At 33.9% G+C, this 27,471-nt stretch overlaps 1 protein-coding gene across 2 annotated transcripts in view; it reads right to left on the bottom strand.

The window, feature by feature from the left end:
* Nucleotides 1–363: 363 nt before the first annotated feature.
* LOC144434794 (sodium/calcium exchanger 3-like) overlaps nucleotides 364–27,471 on the bottom strand; it is a 48,025-nt gene continuing 20,917 nt past the window's right edge. For both annotated transcript variants that reach the window (XM_078123295.1, XM_078123296.1), the window contains 7 exons: nucleotides 25,440–25,672; nucleotides 23,635–23,798; nucleotides 15,829–16,058; nucleotides 13,167–13,508; nucleotides 9,227–9,405; nucleotides 7,880–8,215; nucleotides 364–7,434 (listed from right to left, as the gene is read on the bottom strand). In XM_078123295.1, coding sequence (XP_077979421.1) covers nucleotides 7,198–7,434; nucleotides 7,880–8,215; nucleotides 9,227–9,405; nucleotides 13,167–13,508; nucleotides 15,829–16,058; nucleotides 23,635–23,798; nucleotides 25,440–25,672 — 1,721 coding nt within the window. In that variant the 3' untranslated portion in view covers nucleotides 364–7,197. The remainder of the gene's footprint in view (nucleotides 7,435–7,879; nucleotides 8,216–9,226; nucleotides 9,406–13,166; nucleotides 13,509–15,828; nucleotides 16,059–23,634; nucleotides 23,799–25,439; nucleotides 25,673–27,471) is intronic.

Raw genomic sequence — 27,471 nt, 5'->3', positions numbered from 1 at the left:
TGAACGACTGTAACAGTCAGCCCCCCCCCCCCTCCGCCGACAATCAGAACTTCAGCCGCATGCACCCAACCATAGTAAAGTCTGCTCGTTCCCTTTCACATCTACTACAATAAACACGACCTTGTTTTTAAAATTATTTTAGTAAACAGTTATTTCCTTTCTTCTCTATCCTAAGCCTACAACTAAAATGTAACTTGAATGAAAACGAGACAGGCAAAGGCAAGGAAAGATGGCGCATTGAGGTTGGTAAGAGTAGACATGCGCCCTCTTCGATACATTACAATATGATTTATACCTTTCGTTTTTGCTATCACACCAACAGATTTATTTTTCATAGATTGAATTCCAGAAAATTATACGAGTAAAATAATACTAAATTTATTTGTACATAGAAAGCAGTGAATATTACAACTACACTGGCCTTGTCAAAATGAAAAGGTGCATTTTACATTAATAGCAGTATATGCATGATTTACAAAAAAATTATTAACATTACAACTTGATTCAAAGTATATTAACAATGCCATATTCCTTTAAAGTTGAAAGTTGTTGACAGTTTGTATAATGATTGGTTATTTAAAGTGCAAATAATCATAGAGATTTAGCCATATATTATTGCTGGTTTGTTGAGCACTTATTCAAAGAATCAATAGTGACGTTAGCTTTTGGCTCAGTTCAGTCTGTTTAAAATTTGATGACAGTGAAGACAGCACAATTTATTTACATCCTTTTCATTTATTGTCACTCATTTTTGATTTCGTTGTTCTGAGAGTGAGCACCATCTTCCTGCATCTCACACAATGCCATAGGAGTTCATCACGTTTAAATCCCACCCATTGTGTAACCATGACAACATGCCTTACACCAAAACTTAATGGTGCAGACCCTCAGCACACTGTTTGAAAACAGCTGCAGGTAAAAGCAGAGACAATGATGTTATTGTTTTGGTGGTTCTGTTTGTTTTCAACTTTAATCTTGGAGTGTTAACTGTAAGGCAGATTTTGATTGGTTACACCATGGATGTATGTGCGAGATTAGAACGTGAACTCCAATGGTATTGTGTCAGATGTAGGAAGAAGGCGCTCGCTCGCTCACTCACTCACTCACTCACTAACTCACTCACTCACTCACTCATTCATTCATTCACAGAACAAAAAAGAACAAACAACAATAAACACAGGAAATCTGAAGTAAATACAGAAATCAAGCCATATTCACTTAATCAGATTTCAATCAGAATGGGGTCAGTTTCATATGACGTATATTAAATGACTTATTCTAATTATGTACATCCTGAAGTATATTAAACTGCCTGTCATATGCATTATTGAATGCTGGTAAATCACAAGGTTTTATCATTTGTCACCACATTGCACAATTGATATGGCGTACCTACACAGACACAGTTTATCTATAGGTGATTCTAAAGCAATGAACCTCAGGATGTAAACAACATAACAAACAAGTCATAACATGTCAAGAAAAAACACTACCAAAATGCTCCAGTTACAACAATTGTAAAAAATAAAGATATTGCTTGGTTGTGTTATTTATGCATGTAAAATTCAATGTGCTACGACACATCCAGTGTAATGGACGGAGTTGTACTGCATTGCGAACCACATGATACTGTTTTGCCATAAGTCTGACTGTACATGGTAATGTGTAAGATATTCCTGCCATGCTATCAGCTACCATTCCCAGTGGCTTATTAGGGATGAACAACAATGTTACAGTCTGGCTTCATGGTTGAACCCATACCATTTTGCCATAAGCCCATCTGTGCATGTTACAAGATTGAACCAATACTGTTCTGCTGTATATAAGCCGTAACTGTGCATGCTGCATAGTTGAACAAAAAAAGTCTACAAAATTAATACATCCCATACAGGTTATCCCAGAGTTGTTTGCTTTCAAAACTGGAGATCCTCCACTGGAAATTCTTTGAAAACCAAGTGATTCCCATTGGCTGTTTACAAGTGGAATTTGATGTAAAATGAAGCTATTGTGGTGAACTGATATCAACACTTCTACATTTTTATGAATTTCATTTTACTCTCACCCCAAAAAATGGTCACAATTGCGTTAATGTCCTCATTTTATACATCCAAAAATTTCCACAATGGAAATTGCTAAACATACATAATATAGATTCCACAGCCTAGATGGGTCACATAACAGATACACAATCTATAGAAATTAAAATGGTGATATTGGATATCTCACAATCCATGCTATTTCACGTGTACATTTCACATAGAAATCAACATAAAGCATGACATGTTTCCTTTGGCACTTGGATTTAGTCTAATTTACAACCTCAGTAGTTGTAACTAAACAGACATATTTTCAGAATTTTTACCTTATCGTTGTTGTTGTTGTACTTGCATGCTCAAAGGTATGATTGCAAAGGAATCAAATCTGAAACCCAGTCAGTCTCCAAAAAATATCAATTTACAATTTGATGACAAAGGACTAATAATAGTCAATTTCTGGTTCCAAGATGCATATTACGTGAAACAATGTCACTTGTGTTGTAATATTTAGGATTGTTTTGTTTTTTATTACATTTAAAATAACACTTTCCTCGTGAAATGATGGGAAAAAAATATGTATTTGTTGATCTCTTCGACTGCGAGCGATTTTACAGAATGAAGACTAAACACCATCAATGACGGAGAAGAATTTGACTGGTAAATCCTGGGTATGAACAAGGTGACAACCATCACATTCAGTAACAGGTGCAACCCCTGCCCCCCCCCCCCCCCTGCATTTACAGAATACATGGCATTGTATAGGGAGACATGCAATTGCATCTTGGAACTGGCAACAGGTCTATTGGTCCGTTTGTGATTCACAACTGTTTACATACTGACATCAAGCCAGTATACACACAACCATCAACATGTAGCAAAGTCACTGCTACTCAGAGCAAGTAAACCATTTCATTTCAAACGCTCATTTTACAACCGGCAAATATTTCTAAAAATAGCAACAAGTCACAGTTAGTGAGGTTTTATAGTCTAATCTTTGTAAATAACCACTATACCGTCAAGAATTGAAAATAAATAAATAAATAAATACAAATTAATCAAAGTGAAGCTGAGATCGTTAGCGAACTTAATACAGATAAAATATATATTATGTTAACTATCTAAAAAGCAACTGCCTGCACGGGATGTATGTTTATATCCCTACCAACTGAAAGTACCTCTCATTTCGACAGGAAATGACTTTATTTTACTGAACAGCCTGCTGTTAATTAGTGCATGAAGCATTTTCACAATACCGCTCTTTGTCAACCCACTAATGTATGTTCTTCGACAAATCAATTTCGTACATCGCCTGCTAAAATTCTTGATTACAAAAAAAAACCCTCGTATATTTCTTCAAGGACATATTATTCATACAGACTTCAAAGCATACTTCTATTATGCTGTAACTATGCACAATGTTTTCATCTGTAACTAAGACTAATTGGTTGTAAGATAGGGAGACTAACAAAACTCCCTAAGTACGTTATAATTCTCTTAGGAGTCTTGAAATTGGATAGCCTGCGTTGATAATGTAGAAAAATACAACTGCTCTGTTCAACTTCATTATATTTTGATTTGTTTAATGACAGTAAAAATCAGTCTAACAGTAAATATGCGTACAATATTTTGTGTGTAAATAAAGCGTTAAATGGTCTATCCCTTCATTATTTCTGTGTTACAGCAGTCTTAAAATGGTCATATGAATGAGAATTGGGTATTGATTTTTGAGATATTTAATTTATAAAAACACATTTTTTATCATAGCATCCTACTTCAAAAATCAATATAAAATTACATTGACCAATTCCATGTTTGTAAGCCATTACATTGCAAAATGCTAAAACAATGAGTAAAAAAGTTTGTTACTGTCCGTCCAATAACAAATATTTTATACATTTACTTATCTTCTGCAATTTTATGGAGTTACAAACAAGGACTTGACATTATCCTGTTTCACATTCATATGTCAAGTAGAAAGCCATGATAAACATTGTTTTATAAATTAAAAAATCCAAAATAAATACCCAAACCTCATCCATATGACCACTTTAACTGTTTTCTTAAAATAAAAAGTTCTAGATGAAACAACTACCTGATGTATCTGTAAATTTTACAACATAATTTGACTAAATATTGAAATTTTTAAGAACACTCCTTTACTAAAATAAACTCTATATTTTTTTCTCTTTTTCTCTTAAATGCCAGAGTTTACACCTACATACAAAAGTTATGTGTGAAGAATTTATATACATGCTTAAGTGCTTCTTTCTTTAAATGAATAAATGTCTGTGATTTTTTTTAAAAAGACTTTCAAGTCAATCATTAAGATATTATAAAAGAAAAGGTAACTTCATTACATTACAAAATACTATATGTCCCTCACTGAGTACCCTTCAACCCCTACATGTAATAGACTAGTCTAACGATAATGATTACGATAAATTCAATATATCTGTCAAATACCATGGTGAATGGAATTGTAGTCATTTGATAGATATATGCAAATAAAGTTGTTTGGTTGTTTGTTCATTGTCAACACCAGTAAGAAGAAGGCACTTGTTCAGGTGACCAATGTTGCCAAATGCTGGAAAAGTTTATTATCTGGCTTTGTCAGCTACTGAACAACTTGATGAAAACCTCCCAGTTCTGAGTCAAAATTTTGAAATCTTTTGATAATTTGCATTCAATCAATCAATTGATCGATCAATCAATCAATCAATCAATTAATCGATCAATCAATCAATCAATGGATAGATTAATAGTTGATGAGTATTCATTGTCTGAATTCCACAAATAAGTCTTTTCAAAATGGCATTTTTTTCTGAACTGGTGGAAAGAAATTAAAGTGATAGTTTGAAAGCCTTGTCAGTCATTCAGAGACTGGTGTTGACATAATGATGTAGAACACCAGAACTGATGACATATACAAACATGTTGTGATGATGTAGAACACCAGAGCTGATGACATATACAAACATGTTGTGGTGATGTAGAACACCAGAACTGAAGACATATCCAAACATGTTGTGGTGATATACCGTAAAACACCAGAACTGATGACATATACAAACATTTTATGGTGATGTAGAACACCAGAACTGATGAAATACAATTATCATTTTTGTGATGTGTATGAAAAGGAAATATTCATTTAAATTTGAAAACTTAATTAACTTATACACATTTTGAAATATTTTATCTAACATTCTGTCAATCTTTAATGACACAGTAAAAAAAATCTTACATAAAAGTTTGGTTTTTTTTTTTGTCTTAAATGCCTGCAACTATTGTAACATTAACTACAATTGTTTATACATTGTCTACAGCTACTTTCTATCCTACAGTGTACATGGTGTACACACTGTCAGAATGGGTCAAATTATTTTGACATCTACAGTATTAGATAAAAGCTTAAAATACCTTGTATTGCAACTTGACCAGTAACTTAGAATGTCTAAAAAGGCAAAGAATTATAAGATTGTTAAAATATCCTCAAATTTTTACTAAGAAAAGTCTAAGAAAAAACTCATTTTCCCACAAAATGTTACACATAATGTACACTGTTAATGTTGCACATTATGTACACTGTTAATGTTGCACATAGCTGTTTCAAATCCCTTTGCTGCTGATTGGCCAATGACGTACATGAGACATACATGTAAACAGTCAGTTATGCCCCCCTTCCCAAGTAGCTCTATACTGAAACTATTTTTAAATTATAAGTTTGTTATTTTCTGACTGTATCCAGTTCTTGCCAACGCATGAATGATGGATGGCCTTTAATAATTAAAACCCATCACATGCATCGATCATTATCCTGCAAATGCATAATTTGTTGACCAACAAACAAATCCTAATCTGTATGGTTGATTTGTGATTTGTACTGTGTACACACAGACCAGGGTTTCAATCCCAGGTTCTCACATTAGTGTTATTTAAATCCATGGAGCCCAAAGGATTACATAGGATTATTCTTTTGTTCTCCAGCCAACTTTTTCTATAAGTCTTCCAGACAAACCGGACAGTTTTTTTTTCACAACTAAATTTTAATCAATTTTCTAAACTGGGCCTTTCACATTCTTCTTTCAGGAGAGCAATTACTATAATACAGTTATATATCTATACTATCTACTCATAACAGTATATTTACATTTGAAAAAATACTAAATCTGAGTTGGTCAATTTTTTTTTTCTTTTTACAATTTTTACACTTTTTTGTAATTTACTAAATACTTTTGATGACATTTTAAGGAAAATCAAGAATCAGAGACAAAAAAATAATCCACTTCAGACCAGAAATCTCACTTTGATTTATTTAACTAGATTCTTAAAAATTAGTAATCAAAATCACCAAACACAATTAATGTTATCATTTATTTTCGCTAGAGGGCAGTATGGAGAAGACAAAAGCTTCTCTCTGATTTTCTGATTTTCATTCAGGGTTATCCACCAAAATAAATCACTCAATAAACTGGGATTTTGAAAATGTTACTAGATTTTCCCAACTGTCTTATTAGAATTGAGAAAAGAGGAGTAAAAAAAACCTGATTCTATACAAAAAGTTATTGTTACTATCGTCAATGAGGATTATAGCCTACCTGTGGACTTGACGGACTATCGTTACTACACTATTCTGCTATATTCCTAATTAACATTTTGATTTTTTGAATTTTCACCGTCCTTCCAAGTCTGCTGTGACTCCTATCTCTAGCTGGTATTAAGCCAAGCCATACCATACACATAACATGTGCATGAAATCATGTAAATTTTAACAGAATAGTACGTAATGATCAGAGTGAGGTTGAAGGGTCACATTTCCATGACGACACCTAATTATGGATTCATCGTGTGACCTCATGATATGATTTAAATATGTCTTCTTACGTATTCGACCAATCACATTTGATACAGGAATGCCATTCAAGACCACCTTGAGATAGAAGTCAGAGCAGACTTGGAGCGATAACAAAAATCCAAAAAATCAAAATGTCAGTTAAGGATAGCGGAATCGTAGTAGCGATAGTCGTATCAAGTCTACAGGTAGGTTACAATGACGATACTCTCTAAATATGGATTTTAAGTTTGTCTAGTATTTAAAAATAACAAATTTACCGTACATGGTTTTTCAAATTTGCATCACTGTGATAGAACTGGTTTGAATTTAGAACGTAAAATATTTATACACCTGGAAAGAACACAATAAAACGTACATGACCCACAATGACACAAGAAATACAGCGGATAATATTGCTGGAATTCTCGGCCCACCCAACTCAGCCTTGCCAAAGAAAGGAAGTAAACGTCTTGCAACCAGCAAAAGTACGCAGCAAACGGCACAGATTGTGTAGATAAGAACGCTGAAGGAGAGAGTGCCGGAATCTACTTCAAAGACTTCACCCTAAAAACAGAAGCAAATATGTATAGGCAGTGTTAGAGCTTCACGTGTCATTAAGAATGTTGTACTCAGTAGGTGGTACTTAATTGTCATCAAAAATGTTGTACTCAAGGTACTTGTCATCAAAAATGTTGTACTCTAGGTACTTGTCATCAAAAATTTTGTACTCTAGGTACCCTGGGATATTTGCCATCTATCATATTACATCTGAGAAATCACTGAAAAGTGAAAGAGGTTGTCATGTGTCAGGCAAGTACAACGTTTACCTAAAAGTAAACATGTTTCACATGGCTTACACAAGTACTTGCTAAATGATATACTTCAGCTAAGCTTGCAAAAACTGTCATGGTTTCATACTTTGAAATTCAATCTACATGGAGGTTTCATATCACTTGGATATAGTCCTGTACTCAAGAATATCTGTAAATTTCTGAAAAAAATGTCTCACCTTTGCAGACCAGTAAATAGTTGCTATAAGCCAGGACATACCAAGACCAAGGAATACATTAACAGAGTTACTTCCTGTTACGTTGCCAATGGATGCATCAGCATATTTCTCATTCAAGGCAGCAGTCTTACTGGCAAACAAGTCTGGTAAACTGGTTCCCAAGGCAACAAATGTGATGGCAGTTACAGGGTCTCTAAGATCAACTAGACAACCAAATATTGATGCCAAGTCACTGATGATAGCAGTCAGAAGACCAATCATGCAAATGGCCACAACGAAACAGATCCAACCACCTGAGTTTAGGAAGTTTGGCGGAGGGCAGAAGGCAAAGATTATCTACGGATGAAAAAATCAAAATAGAATAGAAATAAATGTAAATGTCATCACTTGTTAGTATTTCATGGAGAACATTATTAGCCTTCATTGAAGACAGCCCAACTGGTGTGTTTTTAATTGGCAAAGATATTGAGCACATAGATACAAAATTTCATACTTTACTGACCACTTTGGAATTTGACCTTGAATATAGAGGTCAATGTTATAGGTCAGGGTACATGTATACATTCAAAGAAAGCTGACTTTTTGGGTAGACATTAGCTCATCTTTGATAATGTGAGGGTAGATTTTCAATGGTGTCCATAAGCAACAACATTTGGAGATACATGTAACAGGCAAAATGGGCTTTTCTATCACAAGTATCGCCACCAATTTGCTTTACAGATCAAGGTCAAGAAATTAAGGGACTTACATATGCCTCAAACAGTCAATATGAGATTGCATGTACACAGACACACACATGTGCACACACACAGACACACACACAGAGACACAGAGACACACAGACACAGACACACACACACACACACACACACACACACACACACACACACACACACACACACACACACGGACAGACAGATTTAAGCCAATGTAATAGCACCCTCCAGGCAATGCCCATTGGAGCTAAAGAGAGACCTACTTTAATGCATAAATAATTTATGAAAAATTCAATGCTTTCAAATGGTAAAAACCTCTGCAAAGAGAGTCAACATCAAATGGTATCAAAGAAACCATGCTGGTACCGTAATGATCTAAAAGTTTTTATTCAAACAGTCCATAATTGTAGTAACATCACGTTTCAAGTTCAGGATCTTTCATTTGAATAGAGAGCACTCAGATTACTAAGGTTACAACACAACAGCCACCTGTAAAGTATTGTATTGCACCCCCACCCACCCACCCCACCCACCTTCCACCCACCCTATATGCATCAAAGTTTTCAAAATAAATTGTAAATTTACAAGTTTTCAAAATAAATTGTTTATGGTAAACAGAAAATAAACTCACTTTCCATCCAAAAGTAAAGAAATGCAAGATGTAATCCAAAATACCGGCGTTTTCAACATCACCACCATTAACATTCATTGCTGACCGGAATTGTTCGCCCCATGTTGCGTTGCCAATACGAATACGATCCAAGTTAACATTTGTCATATTTATAACACGGTCCAAAATTGTATTAAATTCTGTAAAACAAAAAATCACAAATTAGTTGACATGAATGTGAAATATTGTGGAATCTTTCTTTCTGAAAGATGTTAGTGAACAGATCTGCAAAAATTAGCCGTAGGTGTGAAACAAGTATTTTATCAAATTGTTGATCTCAAATATCTGATTTTTTTTATTCAATCATTCTTTCCTGACGTTCATGACTTTTCTTAAAGGCCGTAACAATACAGTCATTGCTAATATAATAGCCTGGTGAGTTGCCTATCTGTATCTATCTTTCATACACACACACACACACGCGCACGCACGCATGCACGCACACACGCACGCACGTATACACGTGCACACACACGCACGCACGCACGCACGCACGCACACACACACACACACACACACACACACACACACACACACACACACACACACACACACACACACACACACACACACACACACACACACACACACACACACACACAGAAACATGATTTACCAATGCACAAATAAGTGTAATAATGATCCCATTATTATAAGAAAATATTATCACTCAGTGGGCTTTACAATACAAGCAAACAGGTTTACAAATTTGCAATCAAGCTAATTACACAATAGGCCGTATCTACATTTCATTTTTGTAACTAAAAATTAGGCAAGTCAAGGTGACGTCAGTCATATACATTTCATGCTATATTTGCGGTCAAAAAACGCTCCCTAAACTACGATTAAAATCAACATTCTATCAACAACAACAAAAATTCAAAACATGATAAACTACTTGTACCGACAATCTAATCATGATAAATTTTAATGGATAAATATTTGTCTGACTTTTATTGTCATGTCACGACTTATTTTCCTTGTGTCAGTTTCTGAAAGCACGACATGTCTTGAAATGATGACAATAATAGCTAAGCAATATTGTGAAACTACATACATTTAAGTTGCCATATCGTTTATACTGCTCATAAAATGTAACCACTTCAGATTAAATAGTATTCTTCCTAGTTCTACGACTATTGAGGTTTTTTCTAAGTGGTATTTTATTTCCACTTTTTATGGTTCATATATTTTATTGCTATGGTTTCTCAAATTTCTACTTGCATCTTACTTGTCTGTTTTGTTGATGTGTCATGAACACTGAACATTTTCCCTGCCAATTTTTATTGAAGAAATTCATGGGTTTTTTTCACAAAAATGTTTAGACATTCAACAATTTTGGAGTGAATTTTTTCTGAACAATTCAATTTTGAACTGAATATGTCACAAATCCATTCATTCATTGAAAATTGAGTTTTTTAAATTCATATTTACTAATATTTTCACATTCTCAACATCCAGAGTGATTTTTCCTTTCTACAAAAAGACGTTCCCTCATGCATTCCCTCAGATCACAAAACTTGTGTATTTTGAGTGTGTGTACATGTTGGTAGTCTACATGTAGTTCCTACACAGTATCGTTACCATTAAACATCCACACACACCAAGTAATTCATAACCACAGTTGGCATCCAGACTGACATGTTGATACATGAAGGTACAAATTCTACTGTGGCCATAAAGAGTCCTGGTGGTTTCAGTTACAATACGTTTGCATTTAAAAAATTCACAGTCTTGTCTTGTTGATAAAATGTCTACAATATGTTGACAAATTAATAAACCAGAAATTCATACTATTTTGAAATTTTTGAAATGGCTCATTTTTATCTTTTGACTGAAATTATAAATATAATATAATATAAAGTAAATGATTTGTCGTAAAATTTTGTTTACTGGAACACAATTTTCAAACATTTTAATAAAAGTTTTCATATCACTTTGTAGTATTGACATGATGTCTTCAAAGCTGTACATTTACCCATTAAATTTATAGGAGGAAAATTAACAAGAATTTGGACTGTATAATGATACATGGAATTGCAGTTGAATTCACCTAGAAATTTTGTAATCATAATTGCAAAAATTTTCATTAAAAATTCATTCGAGTTTTAAGATTATGTATTTCAGTTGAGCTGGGGGAGGGTCAGTGACCGACAAAAATGTTGAAGGTATTATCAAATTGTTGACTTTTTTTATACAAATGTTGGAAGTGATCGATCATCTACTTCTATGATGTAAACAGTCTTCCAGCAGTTGGCTAAATGATTGTATTGCATTCACTTTATTTCTGTATGTTATTTTTGTATGCTTTACCATGCTTGCTATGGCATCTTGTTATGCAATAAATATTGACTGATATGAAATATAATATTTGTTACAGGAAGAATTTGTTAGATAGGACAATTTCATAGGCAGTTCCCACTTAACCAGTTGAATCAACTCGACTCTGAGTCAATTCTAGTCTATCCTAACATAAAAAACCCAAATATTGACATTTAATGTTGACTCTGAGTCTGGTTAAATTTAGGTCAGGTACAATGGGGGGGGGGGGGGGGGGGGGGGGGGTTTAGAGTCGAATTATCTTTTGTGTCTGACACAAAATGCCATTTGATTATGTAAGTGTCTTTAGCTTCCTAGATAAGGAGGGTTCCAAAGTTCAGGGTTGCTGCTAAATGATTGGAACAAATGAAGGCTATGCTAATATTGGATGACTTTGGTATGTGATCTGTGTCAGGTACAAAAATTCAGTGTGAATGGATTCCCAAATTCAGCTTATTAGTTTTACTACTTTGTATCGCCTCAGAGTTAAACTCGTAAAATGAGTCTGAACATTGTATAATAACTAATGCAAAGTTGATATCTTGCAATGTTTCCTATCTGCCACATGGCAACGGATCATAGCTTATGATATATGATACGTCCAATGTAGTTCAACCAATTCATGACCTCTCCATTTCATAAAGTAGATAGCTTCTCTTGTTTCTTTTATTGCAAAATAGCTTTGAGTCAGGAAGAATTAATTTTAATGACTTTCCTGCATGACCCCCACCTTGATAGAATCAAATTAATGAAATTTTAATCGACTGCTGTATGTTCAGTTCATTTGCTTTTATTGCTGTTTGCCCCAGGCCAATTTACTTTCAAATGCTTCACATATTAATCATGGTGAAAAAAAAATGACTGTTATAATCATCATCAACCACTCAGTATAATTGAAATAAAGGGTACATTATAATATCCACAGAATACCAAACAAGGCTAAGGTATGCAACATGTCAACACTGAGTCATCCAGTTAAAAATGTTGCAATAACTTTTGACAAAACATAAATAACTTTGACAGCAATGCTAGTTATTCTTTCAACTTCATTTCATTGATACTATAATATGTTTACTCACTGCTCAAAATATCTGGCTTATCAGATTCTTGTTTCCTTGCCCGACTCTTTCCTTAATTTTTTTCCCATCAATCCTGACAAGTTATTTGCAATGCCTTCTTCCACATGAATGATAAATATCTTCTTTTTTTTATATCAACTAGTCATACCTTAATTTCTTGACTTTTAGCATGACTGGGTTTTCTTTTTTTATTCCTTTATAGTAATGTTACTTCTACTATAAATTTTCAGGACGTAAAGTGTCTTTTAATGTTTGTTAGTTTTTTTCATCTAAATTTATTATTAGTTACTTATCACTTGCCTATATGGATCATACTGAGAGAGTCACAAGCTATTACCAGTATATCAGATGAACAATTTAAAATCAACATCGTGTAAAGCTACTCAACATCTCTAGAAGTGCCTGTCTGTTGTTGACCCCTTTTCAAAGTAGTAAGGGTAGCAGTTTCATCTAAACCCAGCCGTAGACAATAAAATTACCAAGTTAGGGGGTATCGAACTTACCGTCGTCATTGACGATAGTAATGATAGTACTCTTCAGCTTGCCAAGCTTTGCACCTCCACTGCTCACTTCTTCCAGTTCCAGCTTGAATGATTCATCTTTTTCAAACTCAGAATCATCAACAATAGGGATGTCTATGGTCTTTTCTCTCTCTCCGTGCTCAAAGACCAGTGTTCCTTCCCCACCATGGTAGTCTTTACCAGAGGTAGCGGTCATGTCAGTTGTCTTCCATTTGACTTCTACTCTGCCATCAGATCCCTTACTTCTGATGACAGGAATGTGTGAATCACCGACACTTTCTTTCACCAAGTAGCTGGCAAGACTGAAGTCAAATGTACCAGGCTCTAGTTTTATGAAAAATAAAATAATTGTTTTATTTGTAGCTAGGACTTTGAAATTGTCTAATTAACATAAATTAATTGTAAGTATCATTTTATCCCTGAAAACAGAATGTAAGAATTACAATTTCCAACTTACAGTTAAAATGATGTAGGCTTGGTGTTGCACTCATGTGACATTTTGCACACACAATCGGACAACTTCTATTGCAAAAGAAACAATTACGTAGTGCCATGCACAGTGGGGTTGTAGAAGTACAAATGTTGATTATCAGTTTGAAAATAAACAATTACAGCCATTAAAATCAAGTCCATGTGTACGATAATTTTTCATTAGAAGCCCGTTTTTACTGTACTGTGAAAGAATAGCAATGCTTATCAGTGTTCAATGTGATTGTTCAAAGGATCCTGCTGTGTTTATTGTGTCTCTCTTATTGTTAGTCTAGAGTTGAAATATGTCTAGCTCTGTGTCAAAAACATAATGTCCCATGAGTGAAACACCAAGCCTACATCAATTTAGCTGTATGATTTTTTAAAAATGACATTAACTGAGAATTATGTTGTAGTTTTCTGAACAAACAAACAGGCAAAGCTTACAGAGTTTATTGCCAAGGTGTATTCTACATTAAAGAAATTCTCTGCCTGTAAATGTAAGACTTAGTGCATACATGAAGTTTTCTTTACAGTTATCACAATGTCAAATTGTGGTATTTCTGACAAATTCTCATTTCCTTTCTCTTCTACAGTTTTGGTGAGTTTGTTAAAGCCAGAACAAAGATAAAACATCAATAATCCACAGCTAGTGCTTATTCAAAGCAAAGATCAATTCTCACTAACACTTGTTGCCATTAGTGATTCCCTGCAATATTTATCGGCACTGCAATTCACAATTTCCTCTATATTGTACTTATAGCTTTCAATTCTACGTCAAGTTAGACAAATTTACACAACGCAAAATATGAAATTATGTCAATCACAATGTGAAATATGAATGTCAAATTAATGCTAACACTGCGTCATTGTGAGAACAGGTGTTTGCACTTTGAAATTATTAGTATTTACTTTTAGTATTACTTTTTTCTCTTTTTTTAATCAGATAATCGAACATGTACTTTCTCAATATTGTCTATGAATAACTTAGTTGATTCGAGTACTGGTGTCCAGTTCACTGGTAACAAAAACTTGACATTTTTAGAATTTGACACAAAGAGTGATGGACTCCATGAATTAATGAACCTACACACATTTGACCACCATGCAAAACATACAACTAAAATGATGTTGGTTTGGTGTTTCACTCATGGGACATTACTTTTTTTGACACAAAGATAGACATATTTCAACTCTAGACTAACAATAACAGAAACACAACAAATAAACACAGCAGGATCCTTTGCCCTGCAATCACATCGGAATACTGGTATTAGCATTGCTATTCTTTCACGGTGCAGTAAAAACAGGCTTCTAATGAAAACATTACACATGGACTTGATGATTTAAATGGCTGCAATTGTTTATTTTCTAACTGATAATCAACATATCAACTTGACTATACTTCTACTTCCCCACTGTGCCCAGCACCTAATAGTATGCAATTGTTTCTTTTGCATAAGAAGTTGTCACTGTCAGAGGGTGTGTATTAAATGTCATGTTACATGAGTGAAACACCAAACCAACATCATTTTAGCTGTAAGAATTCAGAAATCAACATCAACTAAACAGACCAACTTGATCAATGTGTCATCCAATTGAAAGACAGCGTTTTGTGTTGTGGGTCAAAATTATGAAAATTAAGTTTTCTTTGTCAGCTAGTCACCACATATTGGCTTGAAAGGCATACATTGTACTGGACAGCATGAAATACCAGTATACAATATATCTACATGTATTTGTCATCTAGGCTTTTTTGTCTATGAAGATTGATGCATCCTTTGACCTGGTCTGTATTTTTGAAAAATGTTGTGTATGTAGATCAGTCAACAACGGCATCAACTCTGGCACACAACACTTTTGTGATATTGTAAGCACTGAAAATGTGTTTCAGTTTACCCTGGTACATGGCTCAAATCACAATACTGGTGACATCTCAGTGATTCACTCTAACTAAAAATTGGATTAAAACAGGGTACCAGCACTTCGAACATTATATTCTGTTGTGCATATTTTAGAACCACTTTTTAAGCAAAATTCATGAAACCATAATATGAATCCTAGTCAGGTTCTACACACGCAGATATGCTGAACATGTCATCGAATTCTACTGTCACACAGCTGTTCTAAACTCAGATACACTACAAACTCACAATTTGTGTTAATATGAACTCACCGTCATCATTTATGATTGTTATTTGCATTGTGTTCTTCTTGCCAAGTTTGGCGCCACTTTTTGGTTCAAGAGCCAACTTGATAAAGAAGACTTCATCTTCTTCCCACTCATTGTCATCAATAATCTCAATATCCAGGTATTTCTGTGTCTCATTGGCATCAAAAACCATTGTTCCACGCTGGGCGATGTAATCTGATCCAGCTTCAGCTGTACCATCAACAGTCTCATATCTACAGAGAAAATACATTTTGTTTTTATTTAAAGTCTAGCAATTTTGCAAAAATTAGGACCTCAATTAAGAGACACCTTGTGTATAGGGAAAAAAAACTACATGTTAATGTGCTTTAAAAAAAACAACAGCATCATTATGAGTTTTGTTGGAGCTATAACGGATTTGCTTTTTCTTTTGTGAAAAAAAAATGAAACTTATTACATAAAACACATGCATTGATATAACTTTGTTTTCATGTAATTCACAATCTTGTAGAGAAGTTTATATAGAATATTTTACTGAACCAAATATATGCAAATTCAACCATCTCCTTAGAACCACTGACAATCAGCTCCTAAAGTATGTAGGTTTGTTTGTTTTTCAACTTCTCAAATAAAGAAAACACACCTTAATTTGTAATCAATAAGTTATTTTTTGTTAATAATATTTATCCACTGTTTAATCACCTGCATTTGAGCTGGTGGCCTTGAAACACAATATAAACTGTACAATCTTGTAGAAGGTTGTTTTTTTCACTTATTAGTGTCAATCTTCTTAAAGACTTTTGTTTTTTCATGTCTATATTTTCTGTAGTATAAAATCAGCATTTGATAGCTTGGGAATACAAACTACTATTACTACTGAATTTCGATACAACAAACATTTAATATGCATAAATTACATTCTGGGTAATGGGTACACAATTTTATTTGCTTTATACATAAATGAGACTGGAACAATTACCTAAGTAGTCCTAAGTCCTACATCACAACGAATTTTCTTTCAAATCGAGTGAAAAATTTCATTTTAGTTGACTTTTCTGATCTTATTTATACCAAATAAGATTTACACAGTATTTCATTGTACATGTGAAAATTAACTATGCTGTAACAAAGGCTAATCCTTTGTGAAATTTTACACTTTAATTTCCAGAGGGAGCCATTTTAGAACATTCCTTTGCTTCTAAAAGTTGAATTGTTCAATGATAACATGACAAAGTTTCAGCACATTGTTCAATAGTAATATTTTACTAAAAACTGACAGGTTTGAAAAGAAATCCTTTCTATGGAATTCTTGACTTCTTTTCTTGTCTACAGCAATAAATTGTTTAGCCATCGAAAAAAATAGGCATTGAAATTGAATACTCTACTACATTGTGGGCTGTCAATAGTCATTCTGTCATTAAAAGGGTGACGTTGCCCCTTTCATTGACTTTGTAATTACCAATTACAGCATGAGGACTGCTAGACATTTATTTTTAGATGGCGTCCTGCAGGACTCCATAAGTAGTAAAAGGGATCGTTTTGAAATGTAGTCTCTCCTTCTATTGTTGTGTAAGCAACCATACAGGAAATTCATAATACAATTTACTATTCAAGACGAAACCTCAGTTCACGGCTTCCCATAAACCAGTACATTATAACTGACAAGAATGAATGTTCATAGACGCTGGGTTCATAATTTACGAATGAAAATTTCTACTGACAGAGTCAAAAACTCTTGGAAGCAAATCTTAAATTTTCACTGGCATCTCATTGCCATTGCAGACTGCAAACAGGAAATTGAGAATACACAGTGCCCTCGCTCAAATTGGGGGTATCATCACCTCATAATACCATTTCTTAAGAGCTTTGTTCCTTGTATTCTGTAGAAGTGTAAATCAGGGATGTTTTTCGCATTGTTCAGACATCGAGGAAAGCAGCAGTACTCTATGATTAACTGAGTAACCTATACCATGTATACCCCCAAGGTACACACAGACAGGAAGTAGAGCGCCACCATGGCAAATTTTGGAAAGGCCTATACACCTCTGACGATGCTGATGAGACGTAAAGAAAAATTTGGGATTCACTTCCAGGAATTTTTTGACTTTGAGTTGAAATTTTAATATTTTACATTATAGCGGAAGTGTGGATTTTTCATCTAACTTTTCATGTTTTGCTCATATGACACGGGTCGAATCAGAAACTCAACACCACTTTATATTTCCTGATACCCAATTATATCACACTGTAACAACTCAAACCCTGGGACATTGATTTACTTGTTTTTACTTTAACCAACGAACCAACCAAGGACCCACCCACCCGCCCAACCAACCACTCAACCAACCAACATCATTTTGCAGTTCTTTTTTCAAAGAAAACATTTTTGAAACGTCATCTTAAAGTAAAACATACCTTTTGAATTCCCTGTGTTTAAAAAAACAACTTGGATGTTAAACGAGATAAAATGCTTATTAACTGGTTTTATTCACTTGCATTTTTATTAGTACAGCACTCGGATTGATCCAAACTTATCGCGGAAGCAACCATGGTTGCTATGGCAACAAATTACATCTTTATTAAACATACTGAATTTGCAAGGTATCAACCAGAGAGTTCAGTTCTGTATATTTTTCTCTAGCTTAGCAACCAACCAAGACATCATTTTTGAGTTCATTTTACAACGAGCACATCTTTTAGACGTCACCTAAACCAGAGAGTTGTCTGCACACCCTTTCTCTAAGCAACTGACTAAAACATCATCTTAAATTTTTAATGAGAAACAAAAAATTTGATATCTAAACATGTAAGTTCTGTTACAGTATCCTTTTCCCTCTGAGCAACTAACTAAGGCCTTAAAAATCATGTGGTTCCGATTACACTCAATTTTAGGTAGGGTAGATGGATATTTTTTTTATTTTTTTTTTTTTTGCAAGTGTGTCTTGTTGAGGTAGTTATGTTTCCATTGTTTTCCATATGGGGTTTCTTCCCATCAGATGTACAACCTTTAGATTAATATAAGTTGACGTCACTTTCTGCATCCACTATTTCTCGCGAGACTTCACAATTTTCACGATATTTTAAATTTTTTTCTTGAATACATGAAAAAGTTTAGGCACGGCAGTGAAAAAGTAGGTGGGGATGGGTAAACGGAACCAACTCGTCATTTTGGAGTTCTTTTTACAAGGAACACATTTTTTAGACGTCACCTAAACCAGAGAGTTCTCTGCATAGCCTTTCTCTAAGCAACTGACTAAAAACACCATCTTAATATTTTTAATGAAAAACAAAAATTTGATATCTAAACAGGCAAATTCTGTAATTTTTTTCCCCTCTAAGCAACCGAATAATACATCATTTTGAAAAGTCTTTGGAGGAGATACCATTTTTTCTTCATGTCTTCGATAACAAGTGAGGTATGCATGGACCTGGAGGCTATAATGACATCATGGGGGGTATATTGTACATTTGCTATCAGTAGTCATGATTAATGAGAATATAACGAACCAGCTTTCAACAACTTTTACTTCCATCGGAGCTCTAAACCCTAACAAAAATGTAGCTTTTATGTCAGGTTAATAATTCATTATTGTAAATTCAACTCTGAATGATGATGAAATGACTTGAAATGTTGCCATGACAACCATCCTGGAAATATTTCTAGAATGTCATAACTAACCACTGTGACAAAGTATAACATAATTTTCATGATCACAGTTTTTTTAAAAATAGAAATTTCATACAAGTTCATGAATTCAACTTCGTATTGCACCAAAATGTTCAAGTTTTCATATAATCGTAGAAGTAACGACAGCGGGTTGGCAGGAAGGTACTTCATTAACTTGTCTCACTTTCTGGGCTATACCCACCTGTTCAATGTTTTTTATGTGTTTTATTATTCAATTAGTTATATGTGAAAGAAGTATAGTCAAAATATTATTTGTGGATTTGAAGGTTATCCTGATAGTATCCTAGGGCTCCTCAATAACAATATATCTACCAAAACCATAGTAATGGAAAGTTGACAAACACACAAAAAATAACCATGGTAGCTATGGCAACAACGAATATCTTTATCATTTTGTTCATTTCATGAATTTTTTATGAATAGCGTCTAATCAATATTGGTTTTAACATCCAATCAAATTTATTGTTCTCTGACGAAGATAACTTCCTTTATGAATATAATATAGCAACTGAATCTCAAATATTTGGAATGCTGTCTGGGAGTCAAAGATGTGTGTCGACCAATACAATACTGTTCAGAAGTAAGGTGGTTTAGGTTTGTGGGTACATAGATTTTTCTTTTTCATTTTATCTTACAATCCTATGACACTTTTGAATCAAAAAGTCGACAAACGTCACCAATAACAATATGTACAATTTTTTTCCAAATTTGATCTTGAAAGATTTAACAATTCTCATCTCATGATAGTTTTACAAAGAATCTAAAATTTGTTTAGGAATTGATATCGAAATTAAATGCACACCTAACTGCATTCGTGCCGAGTTTTTCTACTGGCCTACATATCTGAGAGTATATCAAGTTGAATATGGCGCTGGGATTTGAGAGGAGAAGTATGGCATCGTCATTGCTGGACCGTCAGCAAGAGACTCAAGGGTAAATCGAGCTCCTTATACAAGAAATAAGTAACGATAAACTGATGACAAGCTGACGGGATTCATTAAAACATAAACTCCTTCGACAGGAATCCCTTCTGGCATTCACAGCTTGATGATCAAAATCCTGACAAGGCATCCAAAGGCTGTCTATAGTTGTCAGGTTTTATCAAGCCGTTATGAGATTGGAACTTAAGTATATTCCTCACACACATCGTTGAAATGAACTTGAGTTGCTATATGCCTTGATTTTTATTTGATGGATATGTCAGGTTTTGATTCTAGTACAGGTAGAAGGTAGAAAGTGTCATGTGACAAATCATCAAATCTATGCTTTGAAGGATGTTTGCAGATAAAAAATTTGGAAATCTTGTTAGATCTACATGTAGTAAGGGTATAAATGACCCTTACAGCAGCACTTAGTTATAACTGGAGTATTATTTCAGGGGTAATATAGTTGCAGGTGATTAGTATGTAATTACTTTTCATGTTCTTAAGTACATTGAATAATTTGATATCAGATCCAATACTTTTCCATTTATACTTATAATTTCACATATGGCGTAAATAAAAAAATTGTGTGGTTCCGATAACACATTCAATTTTAGAATAGGTGGGGTAGGTAGATTTTTCATTTTTTTTTCATAGGTGAGTGTCTAGTTCAGGTAGTTATGTTTTTTTTGTTGTTTTCCATATGGTCCTCAGTGTTTTTGGTTTCTTTTCATCAGCTGTACAGCCATTACAGATTGGAAGAACAGTTGATGTCAGTTTCCACATCCACTATTTCTTGCGAGACTTCACACTTCACACGTTGCTTTTTTTTCATTTAATTTTTGTCAAAGTCTTCTAGGCCCAGTTTATAAGGAGCATGGTGTGATAAACACTTGTCAGGCAGAGGAAGAGGTATAAAAAGTTGGTCACGAACAAGAGAATGATCTTACTTGATATGTACAACTCTAGTCTGATAAGATAACATTAATGTCAGAACCTGGCATTGAATCCCTGGCCTTTAAACTTAATTAAACCCCAATTTTTGAATTCCGCAATCTTGGAAATACTGTTAATCTTAGAAGTGGAGCCATAAGGATTAACTCAGTAGATAGGATCATTGATTTGTGAAAGGTCTAATTCAGACTAGGATTAAAATCGAAGCGTGAAAAACAGTTGTTTGGCAGAGCTTTTAGAAAAAGCTAGCCCCCAACAAAATAATAATCCCATGTAAACCTTATTAAAATAACACTACCAGGACTGAAACATTAGCCTTTTTTTCATCTACCAAACAACTGTTTGTCACATCTAAGTCTTAATCTTCATCCACAAGTGGCCTAGTTCGGCACAGTTCAAAGGAGCCTATCATAAATATTCAAGCTTGTAACTCTAGAAAGTCAATTCCTTCTGGACCAGTTTGAGATTTATTTGTTAGAATAGTAATATGAAGATTGTCACTCCAAGTCTCAAGAACGTTAGTAAAAAAAGAACATAATTCAATCAACCCGTCTCCTGAAGCATCTCAAAGGAAAACGACATGATATGTTTGCCATTATCCATAGATTATGTTATTACGATTATTGCATCATTTATTGAAACAAACCCCTGCAGTTATAACGCTATCAGAGATTTAGAAATTAATAATTGATTTCTGGAATCACATATTGCCCTAGAGGTATATGTATACATGTATGTATCCATGCATAAGAGTTTTATTTGCCTACTACTAGCGTCTACTGGTCTATTCTCATATGGTTTTCGTTCGCTTATCTGAAATTGTGTGTCATGTGATCATAGTAGTCACTGAACCCAAGAAGATGACATTTTAACAAGAATAAAGATAACAACCATGGTTATTTTTTAATATTATACTAACAATGTACACCTTCAAGTTTTCTTAAAAGAATTCATACATCTGGTTATTCAACTGGATGACATTTATGAGTAAAACTTAAAAGACTATGGCGGCTACATGCAGTCAAGAAAGTGTTATTAATCTCAGCAGTGTTTTTATAATATGTATACTGGTACTAGATATCTGAGAGACATGGTGATTGATGCATTCATGTATTATATGTTGCGTTGCAGTAACAAATGAAATACATACCCTATGAACTTTTGGTTTGTCTGTCTGTCTGTCTGTCTGGGTGTCTACGTCCGAGTGTCTGTTGATTTGTCCATTTGAGTGTCTGTCTGTATATGATACCATACATGCATCTCTTTAGTGTATCTCACTCTGTTGAGATGTCTATCTGTCTGTCAATCTGTTTGTCTGATTAGCTGTCTGTCAATAAGTAGATGTCTGTCCATCTCTTGATCTGTCTCTCTGACTATAGCTCAGTATCTCCGTGTTAATGTCCATCTGATTAGCTGTCTGTCTGTTTGTTGTTCTGCCTCTCTGAGTGTCTGTCTGTATATATCTTAGTGTCTGTTTGTTGATCTATCTCTCTCTGTCTGTCAATCTGTCTGTCTCTCTATGTGTGATAAGTTGTCTGAATTAGAAAGTGAGTTCACTTATTTTTGAAAGTCTTAGTTTCCTTTGTAGTACATCTTGTCAGTTTTTGTCTTTCCATTACTATTTAGCTGAGTATTGTACTCAATTATTGCATTTAATTTATCATTTTGTCTGGTTTTGTATGAGAGGACCACAATGGAAAAATAAGTTTCTAAAATATTTTCTTTGTGTCATCCTTGGCTAAAGTATTCAGTGTTATATCTTTTTTATTTTTCTACGTAATTCTTGTGTTCCATTGCTTATCCATATTTTACGCTTGTGACTTACTGAATATTTTTTGTGAAACAAAATCAATCAATCAATCAATCAATCAATCAATCAATTACTAAAATTTGATAACAAGGTAAAACTTATTCAGCAAAAACATGGATTGAAGTCCTCCAGCACCTCCCTTGTCATCCTGCCCATCTCAATGCTCCATGTACCCTATCTGAGTCTGGACACCCTTACGTCCATTTAAATACAAATCAATATATATACTTAGTGTATACATCCACATCAATAATTGTATTTATCTCAATGGCAAGTACATACGTCATACTCTGTTGTCTTGAGTGGGGATCTATTTCTTCCTCAGTCAATAATTATTGATTGTTCAGCATTTCTGAATTACCAGCCATTAACTGCAACCAGTGTTATTTTAATGCATTGATGACAATAGTGTGTATTCTTCTATTTTAACATAATTTAAAATAGTAACAACTTACTTGAATATAACCTGTGGATTGAGATTACCACTTCTGTTGATCCAGATGCGAACACGTTTCTCGTTCTCATACACCGCACTGGCTGATGCAGCAAACTGAACAATCGGGACTTCAGAACCTCCAAGGGATGTTACACTGTGACCCTCTTTCATTTCATTCAAAGCCTGAGTCAAAAAGTGTACAGGCAAACATAATTAAATATCAAATAGTCAGAAAAGACAGCCCTTGGTGTAAAGTGTATTTATACTCAGACATCTATTTGGGCTCAAAATTAAGTTTTTCTTTGGTAGTCCCAGTGAGCTATCAATTTCTGAGAGTGGTAGCTCAGGGCTGAGGATCAGTAGTGCCATATTCCTGAACTGAGAACAGAGTTCCTCTATTGCAAATATGTGTGTTATTAAAATACTTTTATATCCGTAAATCATTGCATAATCAGTGGTAGACTGAGTGGCCTACAGCTGAAAATTATGGTAGCTCCATGACAAGAATTGGTAGTCTGTGGACACGGGACTACATGTATAATTTCAAGCCTTGCATTAGTGTTGGGCTCTTGTTATAGTCTTCTAGCAAACAGTACAAATGAAGTAGAGTTGTATCTTGACATGCATGGCTAGTATCATTATTTGTTAATTCTCCGTACCTGCAATAACATTTTAACATCAGGCTAGAGGGTCCAAATAGAACAAGGTCAACTTAATTGCATGCATGCATATTATAATTATTATCATATATTATCACATAAATATCTAACTATTATAAAGTGATTTCACCTCGCACAACATTTTTTTTCAGGGAAAATGCAGACTTTATGTTCATTATTTATATCGTTTATACATTTATCTGTTGGGACAATTAATATTTCAGGCGCGTATCTTAAAGGTAAAATTTTGAAACATCATTGCTACTGAATACCAAATGGAGCAAGTTTGGCCACATTTCATTAAATGCACAATTTTAATAACTGCAAATTTGAATTTATAGACAAATAAGAAGAATTATGCATTGATTAGTTAGTTGTCTATGTCATTGAGTCTTGACAAGTTTTCCCATTTTTTCCCCTGTAAACCTGGAAATTATCGCTCAAGACTTATTTTAGCTAATTTCACTGGATTCAAAAATGCAATAATAAATAGTGATTAAAATGCCTTCTTGCACATGAACACAATGTACCAGTTTGGTAATTAGTAAATATTAGTCTTTGAGAACTATAAGCTGAAGATTGTAAAATCACAAAATTTTTATAGTTTAGTGAAAATATAAGGTTAACAGTACTTTCACAGATTGTATCATGTACTTCTTTGTACTTTTTGGTTCAAATAAAGTTCAATCCAATAACTGAGTTGTCACTAGCAGGGAAGTCTTGTAGTTAGAGATACAATTAGAATTTTCATTCCACAAAATTTTCCGTTTTGACGGCTTCTGTACATTAAAGTGCTTGGAAGGTAATGTTATGTTTTTGTCTGTCCATCTGTGAGTGTGTGTGTGTGTGTGTGTGTGTGTGTGTGTGTGTGTGTGTGTGTGTGTGTGTGTGTGTGCGTGTGTGTGTCTGTACAACAATATCTCAAAAACTGAAAACTGTCACAAATATGTTATAATAGTAATTACAAGAACTGATTAGATTTTGGTACAAAACATATGCTATTAATGAGTCATTTGCATAAATAAGAGTTTTGTCATTGAACAATATCAAGAGAATTAAAGGCTTGAAATTACACATTACCTAGCACATAGATCAAACTGAAATAACGTGACTGTCAACAACAATATCTTTTATCCCTTCATCAAACTCTACACTCTTACCATACCTGTTGAACTTTTGGGTCTAATTTTGGTTTTAGTTTCTTTCCACCAGTCATATTTCTTGTTGCATCGACACGATACCACGCCCGTGAATGAGGTGTATTCTTATCGGCTTCAAGTGCAGCTAGAGTTGCCATGGTGTCTGGGTCAAGATCAGGGTGTTTACCGACGTCTTTGACAATGGCAGCGACACCATCCTTGGTCACATGGTCAGTGGTGAGATAGGTGTCTGTACCAGCTATACAAAGAAATCATGATACTACACATTAGACATACGATTGATTTAACATCAGCACCAATCAATCTGGCCACAGATGCACTCAATACAATCCGAAGCGATCATGTAAGAAGTCTTCCATTAAACCAAATAACATTTTCGTGCAATATAACAAATACGTTTTCATCAGTATTAAAATGATCTAAAAATTATTTAATCGTCCAAAATGATACCAGTACATCTGAAAAAACAGCACGTTATACCGTATATAATACTGATAAATTCAAAAAGATTTCCTGTTGTTATTTCCTGTCATTATCAGTTTGGAATTATTATTATGTATCTTTGCTTTGCAACTGTCTACAACTTTTTTTTTACAAAAACGTGTTTGTTACCCATCACTTTGGAAAGTATAAGAACACTGTGGCAAATTTAAATTGTATGCTGATGTGAAATTAGTAGAAACACTGTATTGTATTTTAATATTTATAATCTGAAATGAACAACATTTAGTACAAGAATTAACATAAATTAACATACTTTAAACATGAAATTAACATATAATTAACATAAAACATAACATAACATGTACAATGGTTGTTTTGTGCAATTGACATGCATTCATGTGTGAAATGTTCAGTAAAATTTTAATACTCAGTGTCTGGTTAAGTCTTAAATTGGAAACCTTGCATGTAGCTTCCTGGTTTGTTTTTTTAATTTCTGTGTGGAAACTTTTCGGGAGAATGTATAATACCATATTTGGGATGCATATTTATATTATATATATTACAAATTCTGACAAAGTGTATGTGGGACATAATTGAAATGTTGGCAAAAAAGTTCAACAAAAATTGAGGAAAAGTTTGACCCTGAGAAGCAATGCATGTAGAGCTGCAAACATTATTTTTATTTTGACAATGAATGTCATGGACATGTATGTAAATTATGTAACTTAGATAGAAGTAATCAATACGACGTTTTTCTAATCCTGTCTGAACTATAGATTAATAGAATCCTTTATCTTAATGAAAGTACTTGAAACTGTTTTCAGAAAATCAGTCTGTATTATTTAGTTTTGATGATATCTGTGGCAACAATATACTGCCAGGTGTGTCGACATTGTCTAACTTTGACTTAAACAAATCAATAGCGAAGTCTGCTGATAGGATATCCCCAAATCAAAATGGCGATGTGACTGTGAATTAATTTTGACTGCAGCCAAATTTGACTCTGCAGATGTAAAGTCATGTACATGTATGCATAATTTTGAACTGTATTGAGGTATTGTGAAATACATGTAACAAGCATACATTCATTCATATGTATGGGTGAATACACTTCAATGGATACATCTTTACTACCTGAAATAAAATTTCACCACCTAAGTAAGTCAAAATAAATCATGAAATACTTTTGGCTGACCGTGATAAGATGGCAGCTAAAAAACTCAGATAGTATAAATTTTCTTATAACTGTGAACTTTGTAGAGTTTGAAGAATATATATTTTTAAGGAGAACGATTTCACAGCATCTGCATAAAAGGTAGAATTTAGATGTCAGTGTGTCTTTGCGTACTGATAGCAGATAACCATCTCCATTTTTCACAAGAAGTAGCTTCGTCAATTTTTACCCAAAATGCACTGCAATGTATGCTTAGCCAACTTTGTATAAAATTGTATTTCAGGTAGCAAAGAATTGTACTTTGACTGGGACAAATAATATAACAGTATATCTAAAACATCACAAGTTTTACAACAGTGGAGATGATGATGAAGATAGTGCATACAGTGATCTCAGCTGTGGACAGATACAAGTATACA

The sequence above is a fragment of the Glandiceps talaboti genome, chromosome 5 (genome assembly GCF_964340395.1).
Source record: "Glandiceps talaboti chromosome 5, keGlaTala1.1, whole genome shotgun sequence".
NCBI lineage: Eukaryota > Metazoa > Hemichordata > Enteropneusta > Spengelidae > Glandiceps > Glandiceps talaboti.
This window is presented reverse-complemented; position numbering and strand designations above follow the sequence as displayed.